The sequence below is a fragment of the Thalia democratica genome, chromosome 2 (genome assembly GCF_965202585.1).
Source record: "Thalia democratica chromosome 2, ktThaDemo2.hap1.1, whole genome shotgun sequence".
NCBI classification, from domain to species: domain Eukaryota; kingdom Metazoa; phylum Chordata; class Thaliacea; order Salpida; family Salpidae; genus Thalia; species Thalia democratica.
In genome coordinates, this window is record NC_139166.1 from 34290511 (window position 1) to 34317661 (window position 27151).

At 23.9% G+C, this 27151-nt stretch overlaps 1 protein-coding gene across 1 annotated transcript; it reads right to left on the minus strand.

Moving 5' to 3' along the window:
- Positions 1–26950, minus strand: LOC145829985 (endophilin-A3-like). Its single transcript, XM_082937875.1, has 11 exons — positions 26844–26950; positions 26547–26618; positions 24751–24870; positions 21670–21766; positions 17657–17790; positions 15060–15117; positions 10202–10302; positions 9275–9409; positions 6624–6735; positions 3165–3325; positions 1–727 (listed from the first exon to the last, which is right to left on the minus strand). The coding sequence occupies exons 1-11, from the start codon at positions 26886–26888 to the stop codon at positions 680–682; spliced, it is 1083 nt and encodes a 360-aa protein (XP_082794001.1). The 5' UTR covers positions 26889–26950; the 3' UTR covers positions 1–679.
- Between the last annotated feature and the right edge of the window lie 201 nt (positions 26951–27151).

Below are 27151 nucleotides of genomic sequence, written 5' to 3' on the forward strand. Positions count from 1 at the left end.
ACAAGAATTTTTAAGAAGGTATTGTTATAAGAGATAGATTTTTAAATAAAACCCTATACAAAAATTCATGTGAAAATATATATTTATGTACAATGACAAAAAGTGATGTTAAAGGCATATTTTTGCATAAAATATAAAAATTACATAGTAATAAACGCTAATCAACAAAGGCTAAATAAAAGTTTGAGTCAATTACTTATTTTGTTGTATTTTTTTTTATGTAAACAAAAAAATGGCTAAAACTATGTGAAATTTTAAATAGCGTTAATTTGATAAGAATAAAATATAGTATTAAAGATGAAATGTTTAGCATAAAAAACTACATAAATTTGTACTTTGCTAAAATGACAAGCAAACTTACACTAAAACACCAGTATTATATTTAAATGAACTCTACCAAACTCCAACTGAACGTGCTTTTTTATGTTTTAATATTTTATTTTTATTAAACTTTATATAACAAATAATCTAGTATACAAGAATTTTATGCTTCATCATCACAATTTGAGAAATTACTTCAGACTACAAATAATCAAAAACCAACTTGATTATGTAGAATCAGCTGGAGCTAGTTGACACTTGTCTAAATTTTAACTTTTATATAACAACTAAATAAAAAAAATCTGGAGTTTTCGTTATGTAAAAATTTAATGCTGAAATTAAACGAAACTTAACTTCTTTATAGAGGAACTAAGATTTCGACAAAAGTTACTGGGAAATATCCGACCTAAAAAATATAATTTTTGTAGTAAAACTAATACATATAATGATATTTAAAAACACAGAAATTAAAATGTGAAATTTTTCTAAATCGTTAACAAAGTTTTAAATTAAAATAAAAACGATTACGATCGATTAATTTTATAAGCGTAACTTATATTATTCAACTATATTAAATACAAAATTTTATTGAAAATAAATAAAAATAACTTTGAATAAAATTTTATATGCAATAATTTGATACTATGATAAGTTTTATTTTGATTTTCAATATTCAATTTCATACTCTAAAATATTAGTTTCTTTAACAATGTTTGCTCAATGAGCTTGTAAGTATAAATAAATAAATCTTTTAAGAATATAATTTTTTTTTTATGAAAAAATTCAATTATTGTGTACTATGTCAGTTTTATCGTTTCTTATTATCGTTGAAAACCATATAAAAATTTTATATGGTTTTTCATTAGCTTGGCTTATGATATAGTAACAATTTTTTTGTTTCTATTTTTTATATAAAATAAAAAGTTTTTTATCTTTAATTGAATGCTAAATTGTTATTAAAACTGCTTTGTTTTCATAAAGTTTAAAAACACTAAAAATTAATATCAAAATTAAGATCTTATAAAATAATAATTGATTTTGACTTTGCTGTCAATAGTCGGACAAACACATTAATACTTTAACGATATGGTCAAATGACTTAATAACAAGATAGCACTAAAAAATGATAAACAAAAATACTTTTAATTTAGCTGTCAAAATTTAAACTTAGATAATTATTGTTTTAATAAAAAATTGCAACTTAAATTTAAAAAATATTATATTAGACTGAGTTAAGATAAAAAAAATATAACACGACTATTTACCAAAAAAACTACCTGAAGAAAATTTTTCAAATTCAATATTATAAAAACGACAATTTAGTTAAAAAATACCAAATAACTTAAACTGCATAGTAGAATATTTTTATCTTGAATAAGTTACTTAGCTTAATTATTCTATTCCAATATACATTAAATAACTTTTTTTTACTTGAATTAACTCAAATATATGCTCAAATATTATAATAGCTTTAGAGGAAATCGTTTAACTATTAAGAAAAAAATATGAGGTATTGTTTGTTAAAGAAAAGCTTTTCAGCTATGTAGAACATTTTTTATCTTAATAATCAAATTAACTTAAAATTAGTTTTATAAGGAAGAAAATTAAAATAAAGAAAGTATACAACTTCGAATAGAAATTAAACTTATCTAAACTAATTTATTATATATACCAAAATACGGAAACAATCAGGCTTTATTGAATTAGTTTGACGTCATAATAAGTGGAATGAATTTTTATCGATAGCTATTTAAACTTTATTTAATATTTTTTAAAAGATACTTTAGAAATATTGAACATTTTTACATACATTTTTTAATCATTGTTTATAATAATTGTCCATTAGTTGTGAGTGACCTAGTTAATTGCTGTAACATTTGAGTTTTAAATATAAATAATCAACTTTATTAAAACTTTTTGTTTGTTTTTATGCATATTAATTGTTCTACTAATCTTACCTAGCATCTACGTATTGAGGAAATGATGTACAACTTACCAACTAGTTTAAATAGTAAAATGCTTTGTTTACTAAAATTTTGAATGAATCTAGATAGGATGAATAATTCGCTACTTAAATTATTACACATTAATAAAATTATTAACTTTTTTTAACAAATTTAAGCTATTTCTCGTCAATATTTTATTAGAACAAAAGTACTAATAAAATGAAAATGAAACCATACTAATTCATAATCTATTTTTGTTAGTTCCACTTAAATATAAATTTAAAACCTACATAACTTTTTTACGTTCTAAAAAAGTCAAATTAATATATTCTATAATCTATTTTATTGTTAATTAATATCGAATACATACTTTATGATAAAAGTATATTTAATAAATATAATAAAAATTTAGGTTAATTAAAGCATTTACAATTTCTAAAAGTAGAAGCTTCTTTTAGATAGTATACAAGTTTTAAAGAAACATTGCTTGAAAACTAGGGAACATATATAGCATGAATGTATTAGACCTACTGTTACAAAGGTATAAAGAGCATTTAATTCATCGTTAATTTTCAAGTTTAAAATAGAAAAAAAAAACATTTCTCTATCTAGATTTTCAAAGCTAAATACTTGCACGTTTTGGGAAATATCATTTAATATTTTTTAAGTTTAAATGATTAAACAAACTAATTCTTTTTTTTTAAATAAACTTTTAAAAAAATAAAACGAAACAATTTAGGTCAAATTAGTTTGTATACACTAAAATGGACTCTTTATTCTCGTAAACTAGAAATGAATAAATTGTTTAAGTTTTTAGCTTTTGAGTATAAGAATAAATACTTGACTGAGCTAAGAGGTAAGCAAAAAATGTTAGAATATTAAAAAATAATGACTAACAGTGCCAGCCGCGTTCATGCCCTCTAGCCAGTTTTCATCAATTCGAGAGACCAAAGTGAGGATTTCACCTTCCTTGAAACCCAACTCACCTTCATTTTCAGCCTCAAAATCGTAACTAGCTTTGCAAGAAGGCTGTTCTGGTACTTTTGGTCTGCTTGCCGCTAAAACAAAATATTCGGTTATATTTTTTGAAATTTAGTAAGTTTTCAAGAATAATTTTTTTTTTCAGCTTGCAAAAGTTGCCACAATATCGGTAAAATCCAAAAGTAAATAAAAAAGACAACAAAAGTTAAAAATATGTAAAGTTTTTATACTTCTTTGGTAAAGATAATTTATTTCTGTAACTACAAATTGGCGAAAAAAATTAAAATAAGGTTTATTTTACGTGAATAAATCCTTACTTATAGTAAATTTAGGTTGGTTGAAAGTATTTTAAATTTAAGTTATGATAATTGAGGCCCTTCAGGCAACCTGTTTTACTTTTAATCGTGTGAAAAAGATTGTGCTTTAATAACAGTCAAAATTTTCACAATAAAATAGAGAACAAATATTCTATTAATTTTTTTCTTAAGTTTCGCTCAAAAGAGCTCGTCAGTATTTATAAAATTAAAAATTATGAGAAAATATATCTACAAGTCATAGAAAATAGTGGTTACGTAAGACACTAGTTAAATTATTGGTATAAAAACAAAAACTAACTTGAACAAATACAAAAGTAAAAAGTACAAAATAATTATTATTTTAAGGTTAAGTGACAAATTTTGTAATAAATGATAAAATTGCAATTGTTGAAAACTAGGAATATAGGTTAGGTGCTATGATACTCTAAAATTCTAGAATACATTTTCTATGACTTTTATTTATAACTTTTTGTTTTATAAATACTGATGAGCTCTTTTGAGCAAAACATTGTCTGCAGAATAAACTTTAGAAAAGATAAATTGTATTTTTTAACTATTAGTATCAGTAATTTTTAACTAAAGATTACGTTAAAGTAATCTCAAACTTATTGCTAATATTATATTCCTAATAAAACTATTATATTCCTTTACTACTTAGCATATTGCAGATTATTTTTGTTATGAAACATTTTAATTTACCAAATCATAAATAATTTTGTATATTACAGGTATTTTAAAGCTTATGTACAAGCACTAATTTTAAAATATATATATAAGCTTAATAACAAGAAGATATACATAAAAAATTAAAACTACTTTATGCTTCAATAAATAAAAAGCTATAAAAAGACAGAATTAGTATTTAAAACATTGAAATATATATCTGAACTATTTAGATAACTTTAAGTATACTAAAAATTTAAATTCTACGTAAAATACTTCAAAGACTTTTAACATACTTTTTATATTAAAAACTTGAACAAAAAACCAAATGCCATAAAACACTAAATGAAAACTTTTATGCAATCAAAAACATTCGTTTGACTTTTAATAAAATTATATAGTAAACTAAAAATAATAATAAATTATGTAAAAAAAATTATTCTATATTTTAGGAGATATGAGAGTTTAAGCTAGAAATTAATCTAAGTTATATATTATAAAAGTAACTCTTTTACGTCTAGATAACTAAAAGCATGATTAATTATACTTTTTGTTTAAGCTTATAGAAATTTAAACTTATTAATCATCTATGATGTTGAATCATTAAAACTTTACGTAGTTTTGATTGAGGTCACTGTATTAAAAATAAACCCATAAAATTTATTCTTTAAAATCTCCGTTATAGAATATTATAAAACCATTTTTTTAAAGAACTACTTTAATCAAAAGTGTATACGTTTAAATATCTATAATATAAAAACTTATAGTAGTATCAGCTGATTATGCAAAAGAAAAAAAAGTACGATATAAATATTATACATTTAACTATGACTCCAAAAATTTAAAGGCAATGAAAGTTTGCATGAGATTTATGTTGATGAATAAGACCGGTAGGGCTTACTATGGGTATCCTAAATGCAGCGGTATTTAATACAAACTTGTTCAAATATTGTTGTATTTTTGATGGTGATGTTTTTTCGGCGTTTTAATTTACTTTAGTAATGCCGTCTATCATTTCGAGCTTATTAGCAGATAAATTATAGGGGCCTGCCAAAGCGCCAAGCTATTCTCTAAGGGAAAACAAAGTAGTGGCTATAACAAAAAAAATATTAATTTTTTACAAACAAAACCCACATCTTTAATATAAAATTAATTAATTTAAAATAATCAAAATTATGAAAGTAGACAAAAAGAGGCTAGGCCTATTACAAAACACCTTATAGTGGTTTTGAAAATAGTTTTGAATATTTAAATGTTGAAAAAACTTGGCTAGGCCTACACCGATGAGCTTTATATTTTAATTTATAATACATGTTCCAAAAATAACTAAACTTTTTGTTTCAAAAAATAAATTTTCTCTTAAATTACTTTAAATTATACGGCTTGTGTCAGTTATTTTTACTTGAAACTTAAAAAGTAAAATAAATAAATAAATAAATAAATAAAGTATTCAAGTTTATAACTTTTTATTCTAGGATAATTGAACAGCAATTACTAGGATTATTTTTTGTTATTCAAGTTGCAGTTTGATTTTAAAGTTTCTATTTAAACAATTTTTAATAAACAGCTTTTTTCAGTTGTATTTTCTTAAAAAGTAAAGCATTATGTTAAAGCAAGCATTTAATTGATAATTTTAACTTGGTGGCTATAAAACAAACATTATTTTTGTCCTGCAGTATTAAAATCATTAGTTTTGATTTTAGGACAACTGAAAAACATCTACTATTTGATTTTCCTTTAATTTAAGTTGTGGCCTTTTTTGTTTTAGTATAGGCCAAAAAATGGTTTTACATAAACTAAAAAACACTATAAAAAAATTGATGGGTATCCTTCAACTACACTTAATATTTACATGTTTTAAGTTTATTTTAAATATGTTATCAAAAGTTACTCAGACCTTAAAATGCTCAAAAACTAAAAAGGCGTGAACAAGATTAAATAAAGTATCTACAAATTAAACCATGCTTTAAACTAAAGTTAGTTTACCCATTAAAATCCTTTTTGGGTATCTTTTTACTTTAATTAAATTTTTAACAAAAAAAGTTTGAATATTAAATTTTCTTTTATACTATACTTTAATGAGGTTTTAATAGCTTTTTATTTTGCAAGGAAAAGTTTAAAAAAAATATTTTTATATTAAACTTAGAGATACTCATAAAAAGACCTACTAATAGGTGGTTTAAAAAATATAACAATAAAATTACAAGTGCTTACTTAGGAAGGTATAAAATGTTAGCTTTATACAAAGCAAGTAAATATGTAGTCTACACCTGTAGGAAAAAGATTACATAACAAAAACAACCAACGAAAATGCTTAATAATAAATAATTTCTACAATTATATATGTTATAACTATTGTTAGTTATTTTTTTATTTGTTTATTTTATTAACTAACGAATAGGAGGAAGCGGATCATTAGCAATCTTTGGAGTGCTCTGAGGAGTGGCAGAAGGAGTAAAAGATGGAGAATTATTTGATGATTTAAAACTCGGTACTTTCCATCTCTCCTAAATATTTTATAGTTATAAGTACAATAATAATTTTAAAATTCATGAACTAGCTCAACATTCTTATAAACTAGTTCTTGATGTTATTGTCCTATCTTATTTTATTAAAAACTAGTATTTCCGAGAAATTATTGGTAATTTGTTGAAAACTGAACAGAACATACAAAAAAAAAATAAATAAAAAAGGGATAGTACATGGGGAGGTACATTACTTTTAGACACCAGTTCAAACATATATATATAATTTTTTGCAATTTAAAACTAAATTGACCGGTTTCGACAAACAACTAAGTTTACACTCGAACTAGAAAGAAACTAAACTTTTTTAGATAATAAGATCAAACTCAGTCATATAATAGAAACAAGGTATTTAAAAAAGATACAGAAGTCGTTTAAAATTCAGGGTTGCCACCTTTGAGTAAAAAAAACTGCCCTGAGTCACTCTGAGTTTTTTTTTTAATCCTAAAAAAAAATATTGTCCCAGGCGCAAACTACTTATACCTCATCTTCATTTTCTTCTTGTTAACTAAAAGGAAGGTTGTATAAGTATGCTTCTGCATTAGATGTTAACTAAACTTATGAGAAATACTGTTTTCGAAGAAAAGACAATACTAGTCTACACTCATTTTTTAGTCTTTATACTGAAAACAAGTATTTATAAGTTATAAGAAACAACTTTATCAATAAATTAAGGACGTATAAAACAATATAATTTTGCTAAACTATATAAGTAACTAAAAGTATAAAGTATATTAAAACTTTTAAATAGAAAGTCTAACTTTTATATTTCTAAACTGTTTCTGTTTAATATAAACTGAAATTATGATAAATATTAATTTCAGATTTAAAACAAAAATTAAAATGTTATTTCTAAGAATAGTGAACAACCAGCCGCAAAGCTTTTTTTAAGCATCTTAAAATCAATAAAATCATGTTCTTGAACAAAAATGGTTATATAAAATAACAATAAAAACAAATTATACAGTACTTCTTTTATTATACCGACATATGTTTCTGTGTGTTAACGGATTAACACACTTCAACTAGGATCTTTTATTAACAAACACTTAAATTTATATTTTGAATAGTTATATAAAATAACAAAATATTGAGACAAGATCAACTAAATCTCATTCTAGACCTAAAAAAAAAAAACTTTCCTGAGATTTTTAGAAAATCTTAAAACTACCTCGAGATTTTTATAAAGAATCAAAACTGCCCCTGAGTCATTCTGAGTTAACCTGAGTCTCCCTGAGATTTTTTAGAGCTTCAAAATATCCAGAGTTTCCCTGAGTGTGTGTCAACCTTGTAAATTTTAGATTTTTACACCAATTTGAAGAAGATAATTAGTTTTGTGGTTTCTGAGCTAAAATATTTCATTAACTACACCATATACAGACAAAAAGTCTTGAATTTATAAGAAAAATTTAAGAAATAATTAAAAAAGTAAATATTAATTACCCTACAATTATTTTATGATGTAAAAAAATATTTTTTTACTAAATGGAAACAGCCTAAATAAAAGTTAGGCCAAACAGTATTTAAAAACTCAATAAAATCTCTTAAATAAGAAAACCTTGTAATGAATATAAAAGAAAATGAAATAAACAATAACAAATTGTGTTGAAGACTTCAAGGCTATCTACTCAACAACTAAAGTTATTTAGTACTTGAGTAGTAACGAAATAACATCTCATGAACTAAAAATGAACGTAGTATATGAACATACATGATTAAAAGAAAAAAGCATCCAATACATTAGATTTACATCAAGACTGCTAGTAAAAAAAAGAGCATCTTTGAAGGAAAGCAGCTGTATCAGATCACATAATAAATTGAACAAAATTAAAAAAAAACAGCTGATGACTTTTTAAAATATTAAAATAATGTAATAAAAAATCTAAACTTGTATGAAATAAGCAATGTTGTTAAAAAGTATAATTCTATTTTGAATAAAAAATTAATTAAAACGAGAACTACCTACACATTAAAAAATTTGAACAATTACTTTGTTAGTTTGTTATATAACTATACTCCTTTATATGATATTAAACAATGCTATTAATTTGGTGTAGTTACTTTGTTGTTAGTATAATGTTTACTTGTTATGTTTAACATTTATATTTTTTAACACTTTTTTACTTTCATATTTCAGCTTGTATTTTGATTATGAGATGTCGTGTCGAAACTGGTCAATTAAGTATAACAAACTGAGAAAAATTATATAATTCTGTTTTGATGAGTATCTAATAAGAATAAATAAATAAATTATAAACATAATACTAATAATGTTTCGTTGTTTTTTTTTTTTTTTAACTACTTTGTTACAACAACTATCAGCTAGTATTACTATAAAGAAAAAATAAAAAGGTATTTTAGAGGTAAGATATAAGTGTTAATTAAAAAAACTAAAACAATTTTTTAATTTAAAAATTAAAATACTACATTCATCACTGTTAACATAAAATTTCAATGACGTTAAAAAATTACTACAAATAATATGTTGACACTACAAATTATAAAACAACAACTTAACCACCTTGCGGGGACTTTGATTTATATCATATATTAGTCTTCCAAGTTTTTCTTTAAGTGATTCAAGTATATCTGCAGACATTCGATGGTATTCTAGTTGGGCTTCAACAAATGATGACAATTGAGAAACTTGCTCAACCTTTAAGACTTATATTATAATGAAAATTATAAACAATATCATTATCTTATTATTAAATAAAATATTTCATAGTACTTAAACGTTAAATGTAAACTAAAAATATATTTTCCGATTTCTTCCATTTTAAAAACTTTATTATTAAGTTTATTTATAATAAAGTCAATATTTTTCTATAGATTAAAAAAACAATTAAGAGCTGTTTGTGGAGAAAAATTATAAACAAAAACTTTTTAATGTAAGCGCAACATTTTTAGTTTAACAGTTTAGTTTAAATCAGAACTTTTACATTTTTAGTATTAAATTAATTTTAATTTATATACTTTGCACAAAATAATCAATTGAAATTATATTCGATAACGAATATTTAAACTAAAAAGTAAAAGTATGAATTATATACATATTTTATCTAATAACTAAACTTTTTTTTTAACAAACCTAAATCTAACATTGATATAAATTTAACAGGCATCATGCACTTTCATTATATAATAAAAAAAAATTGTACAAAAAAAAAGATTGAAAAGGTCTATGATACGTTTTAGGAAACTATAAAACATTGTTCGAAAAATTATCAACTAGTTCAATTTTAATTAGACGAGATTTTTTTTTACAATATGTTAACTTTATATAAATCTACCTTCTACTTGCACTCTTTGCTGATAGAAATAAGTTTATAAGGTAAAAAATACAAAAAAAAGAAACTTTATTCTAAACAAACTAATTTTACTATCAGGTTTGTATGAATAATAAAAATAAATAAATATATACTTTTTTCAATTTTTTTTAACTCACGTCTCCATCGAGCAGATTCATCATACTGTTATATGAAAGACTCAAAGATTCTTCCAACTTGTCTTCAGCAGTTTGCAATTCTTCGACAGGAACTTTACTGCCTTAGCAATTAAAATATTTCAAATCATAATCAAGTCAACCAAACAACAAATCTGATTTTTACTAATTTTCATGCTTTGCTAAAAATATTTTATATAGATAATTAAGTTATGTGTACAAGGTACGCACACTGTACAGTCCTAATCTAATAAGACTTTATAAAAAATTTAGTATATAATTTATTATGGTCTAAAATAAAGGTTTAAAACCTTTTTGAAACCTATGAACACTAATTTATTAGAAAATAAATTATGTGCACGAAACTTTTTGGGTGCATGAAATTATTTTGGGGTGTATTAATCGTAACTTGAAAAATTATCCTAAATTTCGAAACTTACAGTAGATATTCTAGAATTCGTGATGAAGGGCCAAAAAAAAAGTCTTAGGAGTTTTTAGTGGTAGTTTTTTTAAAAAAATTGGAAATCTAGGGGGCCAAAAAGCTATAAGTTGAAAATTACACTAGACATTCTTGAGTTGATAGGGTTGCCGAATTTTTTTGGAAATTTCTTCAAGGTTTTCTGAATTTCTTCCAGGTTTTTAATAGTAGACGTTTTTAAGTCTATTTTTAGTGTAAAGGTAAGTTTAAGGTTAAAAACTATGCTAAGTAGTATAACAAAATTGAAAAGATACTGTTAAGCAACTTTAAATGTGTTTCTTAATTTAAAAAAAAAGTGATGATGACAAAAAAGTTATATCTATTAGGTAGATTTTTTGTGTGAAATTAAAATTTTACTACTTAACATGTAAAAATTTCTCAAACTCCAAGTTTTTCCACATTTTTTAGGCTAAAATTTCAAATTCCAGAACTCCAGGTTTTTTGGCAACCCTGAGTTATTGATGAATAGCAAAAAGAATAAAAAGTCTTAGTCTTAGGTGGATTTTATAAAAGTATTTTGAAAAATTTTGTTGGAGGGGGCTTACTGTAGCAGAACGGGGGCTGAAAAAAAGTTTGGGAGAGCCTGCACTAGATATTACGGGATATTTGAAACTATACTAGATATTCGCACATTGGGGTACACAGAATTTTAATTTGGCAATTTAGTGTGCACAAATTTTGATTAGCTTTAAGACCACTGCACTCGACTATAAAAAAATTATTTGTCATCGAAATGAACTAGTTTTATGTTTTGAGTGTATAAAAAATATATATTTCAAAGCTTTTTTTTAAACTGATAAAAGCAAACATACTGTATTAATAATAAATAATCTATTTTTTTTTAAGTTTTAAGGTAAGACGTAATCAATCAATACTTAACAAAACTTTTCAGTTGTTATAAAAATCTAGATTATACATCTAAATGATCTTTGTACTCTTAAAGCAGGGGTCGGCAAACTGCGGCCCGCGGGCCAAATGCGGCCCTCGAAGACAAAATCATCTGTTGCCCGCGAGGTACATTTCAGCTAAAAACATTCTTTTTTAAAACAATAGAAAAAAAGTTTTTGTAGTGAAAACTTACAACTAGGGTTTAATTTAATAATTACTTATTACTAGTGCTGTTTTAAAGCTTATTTTTGCCCAATTTGTGGTTTAAATAGTACTTTTGTATTATTTATTACAATAATTTACTATAAACTGCGACCCGCGAAGACTGTTATTCTGTATAGTGCGGCCCGCGAGCAATTTTTGTAATAAAATTGGCCCGCTACTTATATAAGGCTGCCGACCCCTGTCTTAAAATATCAAAAAATATCATAATTTTATATGTTTTATTAGTTTCTAACTTTAATTTTATAATTCGATTATTTTAAATCATTTAAAACCATAAAAAGTTTTAAGGCTTTAGGAGTTATTTTAAAACTTCAAAAACACTGTGAATTTTAAATATTAGAAGAAAGTGGTGAATTTCTGATAACTTATTGAATTAAATCTTTAATTCAATACACTTTTTTTTTGAACAAAATTTATAAAAACAGGAATCAATTTCAATAAATATTTTAATTTTTCGACTACATAATAACTTACTTAAATGATTTTATTTTTATTATTAATTAACTACTATGTTTTATACTATTGAATATAGTTTGTATTTGATTAAAAATACTTTAAGTTATTTTAAATTTTCATTTAAATTTCTGAAGTTTTTACTATTTTATTTAGAATTGTGTATTGTAAACATCTGAAATTTTGTTAACTTTTTAATAACTTCTCTAAACATTTATTCAAAACGTTAAGTAAAACCAAATTTCTGCTTCAATACTTATTAACTGAAAAAATCTATATATAAACTTAAGCAGCGCTTAAATTAACGCTCCTTCAAAGAATTTAAAACTTGTGCGAACAAACTTTGTTCAAGTAATAACAAAATAGTCATGAAAAAGTAATTATATACAAAATAATAATTAAAACTTTAAGATAAGAAACATTTTTAAAACTTAAAAAAAATAGAATTGTCTATTTTTTTTTGTGTATTAATATCGAAGTAATATTATGTTATCAAACTAGTTATTCCAATTTTTTGTAATGCTGTTTTTATAACTTAGTTAATAAACTTTATATTTTATCAAATTATTGACTACTAAAAACAATAAAAATATTGTAACAAAATTATGATCAACATTTTGTAGGTTTACAAGTAAGGATCAAAAGTTTTTTTTTAAACACTACTCGTGTTTACATTAAGCGCTTTAATATTTTGTTATTCAGTTAGTTTTTATAATTCTACCACCTCATACTATTTTTTTTATTTTTTCAGCGTCACTTTAATTTCGTTTATGACTTGATAAATTTATAAATTAAAATAGAAATGATTTGTGTAAAACAAAATAAAAATAACTTGAGAATAAGTCTTTTTTTGATAGTTTTAAGTTGCAAACGATAGATGAGGACAACAAAAACCCTTTTTACAATAACACAAACAAAATAAACTTTTATCTTAAACAGCTGTTTCAGTACTTTTGCAATTTGAACATACTAAAATTAGAATACCATTTGACTAATACATCTTCTTAACAAAACATAATTAAATATGTTGTAATTTTAAATAATTACTTCACTCTCATTAAAATATTTCAAAAAATAATGTTTAATTCTTACATCTATTAATATGCTTAAATAAAATTGTAATAAATTTTTTCGTGTCAAAAAGCATAAGTTGAATATAAATATAAAGTAATCAACAATTTTACAGCTTTAGTTCATTGAAAAAAGTAAACTTATATCAAGTAAAGAATAATAAATGTTTTACTTCAATAGGAACACGTTTTACATCTAAGACTTAGAGTAATATTAAAGATAAATACCTTTTTTTCAATTTAAATAAATTGGAATATTTTCAAACTTATTTTTAAGTGTACACAAAGTATATTCTATGTATAAGAACAGTATAAAATAAAATTGTATGTCAAATAGACACACTACTAGGACTTAAAAAACTTTTTTTTCATTTGAAAACTAAATAAAAAATCTATTAAGTATTTGATATAATGTAATTTACTATTGTAAGTATATAACTTAAAGTAATCAAAAAAACGAATTATACGAAAAATAGATAAGACTTTCATTTAAATTTCAAATTAAATCTATTTTTTTAGTAAAAATGATTGATCCTTCTTATCATGTACCTACTGGTAGTTTAAATTATCTCAAATTTTTAAATCAAACTGCCTTCTAATTAATTTTGTTTGATTTTTTCGACTATAGGTGATCATATTTCTATTCTATAATACTAACTTCACGTTGAACTAGTCGAAACATCGACCTATCTGCAAGTTCTAATCCTTCTATTAACTTGTTCTCAGCTAATTTAAGTTCTCCTTGTGTTATTTTATGCCCTGAGAGAATCACAGCTTACATAAAAAATTGTTTTTTACTAAGTAAAACCAAATAAACATATTTTTATTTTTGTAAGGAAAAAAGGAAATAACTTCTTACCAATTAAAACTTATTTAGGCACAAAAAAAAAGAAATTTAGTAAAAAGAAGTACATTCGATTACCACATATACTTTTTATTATAATGGTCAAAGAAGAACTCTTTGCATTTTAAGAGTAAAAATCATTAATATGTTTTAATGTACACAATAATCTATTTTTTTTAATTATTGTAAGAAAACTATTTTTAACTACAGTTTGTTAACAATTATGTAAGACATAGATACAGCAAAACAAAAGTGAGAAAATTTAAAGGCACACCTCTAATGTAAACATAACTAATGTAAGCTCTACATAAACTTAAAGGAAACATGTATTCTAACATATGGATTTTGTAGTATTTCGATAACTACAAGAAATTTTACTTTGAAAAAAACTTTAATGATTTACTTATTCTTACAAAGGAAATCTTGAAAATTAGTTTATCAAATACGTGTATTGTATCAACCTACAACTTGATATAGTATATTTTCTTTTTATTTCATTTTATTTTAATACTTTCAATCTTATTTTTAATATTTATGTTGGATTATATTCTACGTAATAAAACTACTAACTAAGTTATTTCTAGCTAAAATTTATTTAATTTACCATACTTCGTTGTAACAAATGTGGTAAGAACAATAAAACATGTTAAGCTTTTTCAGTGTTTATAAACCACTAACCTAGTACTTCTTAATGGAAAGTCAATAAATGTCAAAAATAAAATATATAAATTACTCAGCTTTAAAATTATTCATTAAAGTTTTAAAACCAATAATTTATTTAGACTATCATGTAATACTACTAATAATAATTATAAAAAGACAATTAATAATGAAAAGTTTATTAAAGTTGTCAGATTTACTTACAAAATCTTAATTATAAATTTATAATAATACATTTATTACCTTTACCCCGTTTGTAATCGTAGTCAAGTCTTCTTCCAGATAGTTTTTTGCGATGATGCTGTTTAAAAGTATAATTTTGTAATAAAAATTTATTTTTCAAATATAAAACATCGAAATATTTGACCTTTAGTAAGCATGGCATATATATTTTAAAGGTGTAAAAATAAGTTAAAAAAGTTAAGTTTTGAATTTTAAACTGGTTTAACGTAGAAAAAAATAAAAATGTTTACGATTTTCAGCTATAATGGGATTTCAAAAACATAAACTGTAATACTTTAAAGATTAAACTATCCAAAATATATATATAATATTCTAACACAGTTGTCCAAATTAATTTCAAGAATATGATTTTAAGCTGTAATAGATCAGTCAGAGTGGTGTATAAAACCAATAAATTGTTCAAAATAAACAACTAAGACAAACTATTCACAATAGTCGCAATGTTATCTATAAAAATGTATTGGTTTGTAAACAAACATACTTGGGTAAAACAAGTAACAATCTAACAGATAGAGTCAATCAACATATACCAAAAAATTTTAAACTACAAGGGGTCCAACATTTACGTTTACAAAAATTAACATTGGCCTTTATCTAAAAGCTTATACTACATACTAAAACTAACATTTCTTACAACATAAAAAAAAAATTGAGATATTGTCAGCTTAGTAAAAAGTTTCGGATAGAAACGTATTGAGGAGAATTTTTTCATTTCTTATTTTATTAGAATTTGTAAAAATTAAGAAAAAATGTATCTTTTCCTTCATTTAAAAATCAACTAATCTAAAATTTTAAGGAAATGCATTTTTGATTGTAAGTAAAAGTTATATCAGAGCAATTTGGAAAAAATTAAAAATAGAATTTCATGACGAATATTTAATAAAGAATAATAATAATGTTTTTTAGGAAAAATTTATTATTACTCAAAACTTTTCTAAATCCTACAAAATGATTGTTTATTATTTACAATAAGTTGAGATTAAACTAAGAACCTTTGAGAATTATTCCTTATAAGCTGTTTAGTATGTCTGTAAATAAAATAGTACTTTTTTGTGTTTTAATCTTTGTTTTCATTAGGAACTCATCAACTCTTGTTAAAAATTTCAAAAACTACTGGCTAAGTTAAATTATTTTTGAACGATAAAGATTCTTTATCCTGTTTGACATTAAGTTGAAAATTTTATTGTTTCGCTTAAAACGATAAGCTTTGTATTGTTATTTATTAACACAAAGCTTATAAATTTTAATTATAAAAAATTGCGAATATCATAAAAAATGGTCGACACAACTAAGCAAAAATATATGTGTTTTCCTATGAATTTCACTATTTTTCAATTTTATCCAGCATTTCGAATAACTAAGTCCGATAATATTGTAAAGCAGTGTATGTTTTTATCAGCGTTTGTAACAGAATTTTGCAATTTTATACTGCCTTTACTCAATTTAGACCCATTTAGACTGACATTTTCCCTAATCTTTGTTGGTTAGCGTCCAACTAGGCCTATATCCAGATAAAAATATATAGCCTTTTGGTTTGGTTTTAACAGGGTTGCCACTCGTTTTTTCAAAATTTTTTCCAGGTTTTCCAAATTTATTCCACATTTTTAAAAGTTAACACTTTTGGGTCTATTTTTAGTTTTAAGTTGATTTCTCTAAAAGAAACTGTGTAAAATAGTACAAACACGTTTAAAAGATGTGTAAAGTTACTTTATATGTGTTTATTAATAAAAAAAAAATTTGATAATAACAAAAAAAATTTATTTACGTGATAGATTTTTTGTGTCAAATTGAAATTTTAGTACTGAAAATGTTAAAATTATTAAATATTCCAGGTTTTTTCAGGTTTTTTGATCAAAATTCCAGGTTTTTCAAGGTTTGTTTCAAAATTTCTCAAATTCCAGGTTTTTCCAGGTTATTTTTGCCTAAATTGTCGAATTCCAGGTTTTTCAAGGTTTTTCCAGGTTTCCAAGTAAAGTGGCAACCCTGATTTTAATGGTGTAGCTTAATGATAATACAACATTTTTAAACCTTGCAATTTGAAAATATAAGACATGGCCCCTAAATAACTTCATAAGATCTAGAAGTGTCTGAACTCTACATGTAACCACTACAGTAATATTTAACATTATAATTTTAGAGTTCTAGATCACAGAGTGCTGGCCAATATAACCAAATGCTTATTTAGAAACAAATTCAAGTTTAATAGTCTATTTAAACTAAAATAATTATATTCTCAAAATTCTTTTGAAACTTCAGAAAGTTTGTAGTATTAGTACTAACAAATTCTGACATTTTGCCAATATTGCCTTGATTTTATTAAAACTAAGATAACAAAGACCAAATGCTTGTTCAGAAACGACTTAACAATTTAATAACTTTTAAAAAATTGATTTTTAAATTTCGTCAAGATTCTCAGATATTTTTAAGCATTTGTACTGACAAATCATGACATTTGTCAATTTTGCCTTATTTTAAGAAAAATTATAATATATAATACACATCATTTTAATAAATAGAAGTTAGTTTTGGTTTAATATAATCGTTTATTAAATTGTTAATTTATTTGTTATTTTTGTTATTATTATTTTTAAACACACCATAACTTCTTTGATATCTTTGTCAACGAGTTGTTGCAATGGATCAAGAAAATCTTGTTTGACTCCAACATCAAGTGAGTCCTTTATTTCTGAGAGCTGCCGAAAAGAATCTCCTGCTTGTGACATGGCAGTTCCTAGAATAAAAAAAGTTATAACATATATCACAACTTTTATAGAGTGTATATGTTTAGATTAAGGGCAAAGGGGGTTACACGTTTTTGAGATTTAGACTTGTTTTTCACATAATTAATTAAAGTATTAGTTACTTTTTCTGTTTTTTAAAATTATAAGTAACTTATGAGATATAAACGATCAAAGTTAGAAAGTAATATAGGTTCCTTGAGGGAGCTGCAAACTAAAAAAGCAAAGTTTGATCACTAAAATCTATCTCCTCCTTCAGTTTTTAAGCAATTGTTTTCAAAATTTCTAAAAGTAGTCTTTAATGAATTTTAAGCAACGATTAAGCAACAGATTTTCATTTTTTTTTTTAATCTAACAAACAAACAAAATGTTTTTTTTTGTGATAAATTTATTTTATTTTTTTAATCCGCTTCCTACAAAGTGTAAAATTGAAAAGTAAATTACCTGAAATTTTGAAATAAATTGCCTTAAAAAATATAGGAGAAAATAGATTTTAGTGAATTTTTCAAAATTCTGAAAAAATCGGCTTTGAAAATTTTCGTTTTCATACAGTTGAATCGATTTTTTTTTTACAATACAGGTTAGTTCTCAAAAGTTATTTGATTTTTTTTATTTTATAAAAGTATCTTATAGTTTATACTCTAAGCCAGTGGTTCCTAACCTTTTTGATGCCCCGCACTCCTAAAATATTTTAATTTGTTCTCGCAACCCTTGCAGTACATGGAATGATTTATTTACAGGGTTGCCACTCGTTTTTTCAATTTTTTTTCGAGGTTTTCCAAATTTCTTCCAGGTTTTTAAAAGTACACATCTTTGGGTCTATTTTTAGTTTTAAGTTAATTTCTATTTAGAAAACTGTGTAAAATTGTATAAAAATATTGAAAAGATACTGTAAATTTACTTTAAATGTGTTTGTAAATTTAAAAAAATGTTTGATGATGACAAAAAATCTTAAATATATGACAGATTTTTTGTGTCAAATCAAAAATCTACATCTGAAATGTTAAAACTATTAAAAATTACAGGTTTTTTGATCAAAATTGCAGGTTTTTCCATGATTTTTTCAAAATTTATCAAATTCCTGGTTTTTCCAGGTTATTCTAGCCTAAATTGTCAAATTCTAGGTTTTTCCAGGTTTTCAGGTAAAGTGGCAACCCTGTATTTAAGAGTAATTTGAAAGAGAACAACAACAATTTGTATATCAATTATTTTATTAGTGATCTATATTAAGAAAAACTAAATGTATGGAAATTGGAAAATACAACAACCTGTATTCAAACAAGTTTTATTTATTTTATTTTTCTAAAGTAGACAACATCAGAACTCACTCTACCCTCTGCAACAATAAACGCTTTTTTGAGGTCAAGCAAGTGGGTTTTGAGCTCATCACTTATTATTAAAACTGCCCTATCTTTAATTTTTTTTTTTATTAAGTACCTTTCAATCAAAATTAATAAAAATTTATCTATTTTTAAACAAAAAGACAAAACTTTTACTTTTAACAAACAAAAAATATAAAAAAATAATCGTATATCTTTAATGGAAAAAACCTAACGACTTTTCGTTTGGCAAACACTCACAAGGTATTAAAAAAACATATTTAATTTTATCTATGCAATATTTCTTTGAAATATTAAGAATGCAGTTAAAAATTCATTATAAATTAAACGATTGTTTTGTTCCTGTTTATAGCACAAGACTTTCTAAAACGTGTTGCTAATAGCAGTCAAGCGAATTCTAGACTTAGTTTTGACAAAAAAGTACTAAATCCAGACATGGGAAGAGCATAATTAGTGCTTTTTTACAAAGTCTTGAAAACATGTTCATTTCACAACACCAATATTGTACAGCACTAATTCAAGCTTTTTTCAAGCTTCTATTCCCAGAACAATTTTTGTCATTGGTAATTCGCATGACTTTATCACCTCTTCAGCAATTGTATGGGGCTTCTTGAATTTGGCTAGGTTATACGCCACATGATATGAAGCTATTAACAGTGGTTAATTTTCAGATACAAAACTAAATTTTAGAATGACACTTGTGATTCAAAGCAGATCATTTTTGCTTTCAATGATTCAACACAATGACCTGAAACATCTGATCCACCATGTTGGTTGTTAAAGTGTTCATGCAACAACTTATATGGCTTCAAATTTTTGTTTGCAAATACAATATTACAAAACATGCATTGCGGTTTTTGCAGGCCTTCAGTTGTTTCGGTGCAAGTAAAAACAAACTGCACAAAACCATCATTCCACTTCCTTTTCTTTGACTTAATTAAGTATCACAAACTAATTTTAAAAAACTATATAAAAATTATAAAAAATTTAACTACTAAGAAATTTATTTTTTATAAGATTTATATAACAAAAAATATGATTTGGTCTATGACCTCGTCAGTTTGTTTTTTAAGGTCTGAATAAAAGTTATGAGAAGTGTGGGAAAGGCACCAAAAGAGTAAATAAATTTTATGCTTAAACTTGAAACTGTGCTAGCTTAAGCTATATTTTCAATTAAAAAATATTCACTCACATTAGTCTAAAACTTGTAAACTTTGTTTTTTTTTAAATATAATAACAACAAGGTTAGCAAATTTTCTTCAGGTTTTCAAAATTTCATCCAGGTTTTTTTTTGTTCCTACACGTTTTTGGGTCTATTTTTAGTTTAAAGTTAAGTTTAAAGTAAAAAAAAATGTGTTAAATAGAATAAAAACATTGAAAAGATATTGTAAATCTACTCCAAATGTGTTGTTTTTAAACAAAACATTTTTTGATGATTACAAAAAAAAGTTATCTATGTGATAGATTTTTGTGTCAAATCAAAATTTTTTACTTAACACGTAAAAACTATTTAAAATTCCAGGTTTTTCAAGTTTTTTAGTAATTTTTGTTCAAAATTATAGGTTTTTCCAGGTTTTTTTTTCAACCCTGTAACTATAACAAGCTTTAGGTTCAGGTAATGGTAGTATCTTTTTAGTAAACCAACAGTCAATATCAAAACAACAGCTAGATTAATATTGCGTTTGAAAGCTTAGTTAGGTTGTGCAATTAGAGTATGGCGCAATAGTCAAAATAAAAATAAAATTTTACATCGTTTGAATTGCTTGTTAGCTTCAAAAATCGATAGTTATGTTTTGTTCAGTGAAATATATTTTGGCCTACAGTTGCCCAAGTTAAAGAAAAATCTCCTTATCTATGAAACAAAAATTAAAAGCCCTCTTGCAACCCTGGTTGGGAAACCCTGCTCTAAGCTTTCAAATAAGAGCTAATTTTAATTTTTAAAAAAAAGTTGGACTCCCCTATGCCCTCTATGGACTTAAAGTTATTGTCAATTTACAAGTTTATAGATTAACATGATTCTAATGAAGTTAAAACACAAAAATGGTTTAAACATAAATTAATTAAGCAAAATTTTATTTTTCATATGAATTAATAAATAAAACTATTTAAACACAAAAAATGCTAAAAATTAGAATGTTGTTTAGCAACTGCAGTAAATTTTATATACTTTATTTAATTAATATAAAACTCACTAAAAGTTTAGTGTTTTAAATATAAGAGATATCTATTCAATTTAAGATGACTAGTTTTTGCCCATTAAACTACTTTTTTTTTAACTGACCTTTATCTGAACTAACATTAACTAGGATTACTTTCATAACTGTTGATATACATTAAACATTGTAAGTATATAATAATCAACTTATGTTATAAAAGTTATATAGATTATCATAGAAAACAAACATTAAAAAACATTATACTAAAATTTCAACTCTAAAGAATAAACAAGTTGGTAGTACAAAATAAAAAAAAAGTACTCATTTACAACTAATAGACAGCTTTTATATTAAAATTTCCTATAAAAATACAAACCAAAATTAGAGTCATATCCAAGTTCTTCCCCGTATTTATGCATTGTGTCAGCAAGAATACTTTCAATTTGAGGGTATTTAACTTGTTTTGCTTTGCCCTAAAAATAAAACTTTAATTACACAAACAATGCTGTTTATAAAATAAATTACATCATGAAATGTAGCTTTCACACTGTTTAATTTAAATTGAATATGAACATGCTAAGATAAACGTATACAAATCAATTTATGAAAATTAAATGTCTTAACACACCAAAACGTAAAAAATATACTTTAAATATAAATAAAAACAAAGTATACAGTAATCTTTCTTTATTGCACCAACATATGTTTCTGTGTGTTAACGAATCAACACACTTCAACTGGGTTCTGTAAAAAAAATAATTACTGTAATGAAAGTATAGAAGTATAGAATAAAGTGGGTGTATACATGTTTTTTGATTAAAATAAAATAATTACTCAGATAATAATTAATAAAAGATAAAATACTAAATATTAAATCCGACTGTTATAAAACTATATAATATTTGTAATTATTAAGTCTAAAACACTTAAAGTTTAAAACATAAATGCAATATAAACATAAAAAACATGTATACACCCACTTTATTCTATCAGGGTTCGTGCGCGAAATTTTTTTCATTTAGCCTGACTGGGACCAATTTAGCCTGACATTTTTCAATGTAAGGAAAATCCCCTTTAGAAGTCATTTTAGATATTGGGGAGTCTCAATTAGTACTATTGTAGTTTCTGACTTCAACTAGCTTTATCTCAAAAGTATTTTGAGCTTTAAAAACCTGCAAAAAGCAACTCATAGCTTAGTTACAACTCATGAAAATAAGACTAAATTGTGAAAAAGGTGATTGACCCCCTCTATGCCCTTAACATAACAAGTTCAGTGATCAGTTTTAAAATAAGTGTTATATCTAATCAATTACTAGTGTAAAAATATAATATATATTAATAAACACAATTGTTCAATTTAATTAAGCACTAAGTAAAAGTATTATAACCAGAAGATTTATAATAAAACGACGTGTATTGTCATGTTTTACTAAAATTTAAAATGAAACGCTTACACGAGTATTAAAATTCAAACAAACACTTAAGTTGTTAAACTAAACTGTAATGTTTAAACTGTATTTTTTTAATGAATTTTCATGCTTATGACGTATATAATCTACTCAAAACAAAATAATGAAGATTCTTAAAAAATTTTTAGAGATTCAACAAAAGGTTTTAAGCGTTTTTTTTACAAATACTGACTGATTTTGTCTTTAATAACTAAATAATTATTTAGAAAGAAATTACATCTCAACTTGATCTTAAAAAAATGTTTCAATTTTTTTTTTATCATAAATTTTGAAGCATTTGAACTGAGAAAAACTGAGATTCTCAAATTTTTAAATAAAAAAACTGATTTAGCCTGACGTTTTTCAACTTTTTTCTAAAAAGCTGATTTAGCCTGACTTAGCCTGATTTAGCCTGACGCGCACGAACCCTGTCTATGCTTCTATTCTTTCATTACAGTAATTATTTTTTTACAGAACCCAGTTGAAGTGTGTTGATTCGAACACACAGAAACATACGTTGGTACAATAAAGGAAGATTACTGTACAATTTGTTTTTATTTATATTCCAGTGAAGTTATTTCACTAGGATCTTTTGTTAGCAAACAATTAAACCTATATTTTGAACAGTTACTTTAAATATATAGCTTTTAAAAATTATCTTCTGGGTTACCAACATTTTATTAAAAATTTTTCCAGGTTTTCTAAATTTCTTCTAGGTTTTATAAAGAAAAATTTTTTACTCCATTTTTATATAAAACTAAACTTAAGGTAAAAAACTGTTTTAAGTAGTATAACAACATAAAAAAGATATAGTAAAGCTAGTTAAAAATATATATATATATATATATATATAAATTATCTATACAATGTATAGAATTTAATCTAATCAATATTTCATTACTTTACATGTAAAAATAGGTTGAAATTCCAGGTTTTTCTAAGTTTTCCAGAAATTTTCTCATATTCCAGGTTTTTCCAGGGTTTTTTGGCCGACATTGTTTAGTTCCAGGCTTTTCCAGAATTTCAAATTTTTTGGCATCACTATAAATATTATGTTTTTTAATTACTTTTTTATTTTTATAACATTGATTACGGATTTATTTATTTTTCTATTATATAAAACAGTATAAGACTGATTAACTATGTATACATTTATTAGGATGGTGAAACAATTTTATTTAAAAAAATAGAGTCTTTTTACAAAAAATGTTTATGAGTGCAGAATTATGCAAACTACTTAATTTTTGGTGCTTTGAGGGTCCTATAACTTTAAGTACATGTTTATAGTAAAAAAAAAACTTTATTTTATATTTTTATATTTTGTTGAAAACCTCACCAGGTTTTTTATAGGCTAAGAATATATAACAGGGAGGCTGATAAAAAATTACGGGAAATTATGTTTCTAGAAATAAATTTTTTTTAGGTTTTTGGAAGCAATATTTAGAAGCCTATATATGTTTTTTCACATCTAGTATTTCGAAGTTAAAATTATGAGGAACAAGACTAATTTTGAACTGCAAAATAGCAAAAACTGGTTCAACTTAAAACAACATAACATCTAAAATACTTAAAACAGAAAATAAACTAAACAAGATTTGAGAACAAAAAATCCGGTTCCATCTAACTATGTATAAAATTTTATTTGTAATACAATACAAGTGTGACTTTTCTCCTCTTTTCAGTCCACTATGTAACATACATGTCAGTACCCACATTCTTATAATATAACTCAAGTTTATTAGCATTTAATGTTTAGAGTTATAATTTAATGTTGAAAGAAAAAACCATTTAGTGGTCTTTATAATTTAAATGTGTAACTTTACTTAAAAATATATTAACCTGATGTTCTAGCTTATACATATTTTTTAACTGGTTTTCTTTACTTAGACATCAAGTAATATTTAGTCATTAATAGTATAATCAATTACAATAGAATTTCTTTATTTTATTCATGTACTATCTTTAAGTTTATTTATTTATATATACATATATATATATATATATCTAACTTGGATTTTTGTCGAAATGCTCATCATATTCATTCTAGCTCTTATTGTAGGGTTTGGTTGCAAATACTCTTTTGTATTCCTGATAATTTCGTTCACAGCATTTGCTATTACATCAACTTTCTGAACAAAAAACATTTTTACACACTTAATTTAAAATCTTAATAATAGGATTTCGAAATTTAAAACCTTAATATTTAAAACATGTTAAAGAAATGATATGTATTACTTTTTTTTTATAGTTTAAAGACTTATAATTAAAAATTAATTTGTTTTGAACAGGAGCTACAGAAGGGCCAAAATATTTTTTTACTGAAATAAACATTGGCTCTTATATAGCTTAAAATATTAACTCTCATCCTTCCTATACAGAATAGGAATATTTACTAACTTTGGATTTATAGTCCAAAACACAATAACTTTCTGATAAAAATAAATAAATGGCTGTTTTCTTTATCAATTTTATGAAAAATAAAATAATATTAAAATTCTGTCAAACTTTTAGTTTTTTGAGCTAAAGACTTTAAAGTTTTTATAAATATTGTTTCTTAAGCCGTATCATGTTAGATTTTTTCATATATTATTAACTGTAAATCCACATTTTTTAATGGTACATTCTTTTACTATTAGAAAAATTTTCATATAAAATAAGGTCAAGGAGGATATAAACCACATTTTTACAAATTGATTTTATTTTGTAGAGTTAAGTACATAAGCTTCAAACTTAATTTTACACATTTTAATATTTAAAGTAATTTTTGATTTATAGCTGGTTAAAATCAGAGAGTAGAATAGGTTTCTATTTTAGAGGCCCAAAATAAATAAAAAATTGACTATTTCACTTACTACCTATCTCCTCCAAAATTTTTAAAAGATAGATAACTCTATTTTTTAGAGATTTTATTTGAAATATTTAGCAAAATTTATTGCAAGGATTTTTTTCATTTTTCTTCTTTTTTTTTTCTTAATAACTAAAAATACTTTATTTTTGTTTGGTCATAATGTTTTTGTTTTCTTTTTAATGTGTTACTACAGATTTTTGAAAAATTGCAAGGAACATTTCCTAAAACTTGAGATATTTATCTTAAAAAACTTAGGAGAGAGATTTTAAATGATTTATACTTATTCATTTCTTTAGTATTCTCCTCCAATGAGGAACTTACTGTACTCTTGGACTTTAACCAGTTATATCTCAAAAATTTTTTTGAATATTAAAATTCTAAAAATTCAACTTGTTCATTTTTAAAACACTACAACACAAGAGTGAAATGTAAAAAAAATTGATTTTCTCTTTCCCCCTATAGCCTTAATAAATAAAAAGTAAAGAATAATATACAAACTTTTTTTCTAACGATTAAGAAGGTAGACTTTTGATTAATTAGTTTTTTTTTTACTTTTTTAGTTTTTAGCGTTTATATAGAACTTATTGGACTTGACATCTTTGATCTCTTGTTCTAGAAAAAAACTTAAGTTAAAATTTGAAGCTTTAATAAGTATCTGGTAGCTTAGAAAAAATCTACAAAAATACTAATTTGTTAGAAACAAGATGGACCCCCTATATTACCTTAAATTAGAGACCTAGCATTTCCTTGCTTACATAGAAGAGCTATAAGTTTTTAAGTAAAGATATATTCTTAATATATAAAAAATTGTATGGTTTAACAAAAATTCTCTTAAGTATATATAAATAAGTTTCTGTTTAAAATATCTCTTATGTAAGCAAACTTTTGTGACATTCTTAAATAATTAAGATTTTTCAGTAGTAAAAATTGATCCTAAAGCTATTTTTGTTGACTAACTTTTTCCATTTCAATAAAATCTACATCCATTTTTGTCTTGTTATCATCACCACCCACTTTTTCAGAAACAAACTGAAAAAATATAAAACTGAAACATAGAGAGCTTACTATTTTATTAAAATAGAGTTGAAGAACTTATAGATTTAATTATTTTAAAAGTTTATTTCAGTAGTTCCAAAAAAAAATTTCTGAGAAGTCAAAAAAAAATAAAAGCAATAGTATTTCATGGAGATTGATTAAAGATTTTTTTTTTAACTAATTTAGTTATAACAATTTAATCATAGCTTTTATACTTACTTGACTAGCTTTATGAAATTGTTTCTTGAATCCTCCAAAAGACATACTCTTATTTTTAGTGTAGTTACTTTACACAAAAATCAATGATAATAAAACTTATATTTTCTAAACAATAAAAGAAACTTTAAAAAATATGTGACTTATAAAATTAAAATCTACTTTACTTCAAGAAAGCTTAATTGTTAAAGTGTATGAAATTTTATACTTGTTATAGTTCATATAAAAATTTTTTAGTTTCATTTTAACAACATTTTTTTAATAAAGATTCATACAATTTTGGTTTATATTTTAGATTAACTTTTTTTTTT

Bases quoted from the DNA above. Each gene is read 5' to 3' on its own strand.
- LOC145829985 (XM_082937875.1), bottom strand. From the start codon at position 26,888: ATGTCTTTTGGAGGATTCAAGAAACAATTTCATAAAGCTAGTCAA. The intron at 9,410-10,201 runs GTGAGTTAAAAA...TAAGTCTTAAAG, and splicing joins TGAATCTGCTCGATGGAGAC to GTTGAGCAAGTTTCTCAATT. The intron at 6,736-9,274 runs GTGGTTAAGTTG...TAAAATATTTAG, and splicing joins TAAATCAAAGTCCCCGCAAG to GAGAGATGGAAAGTACCGAG.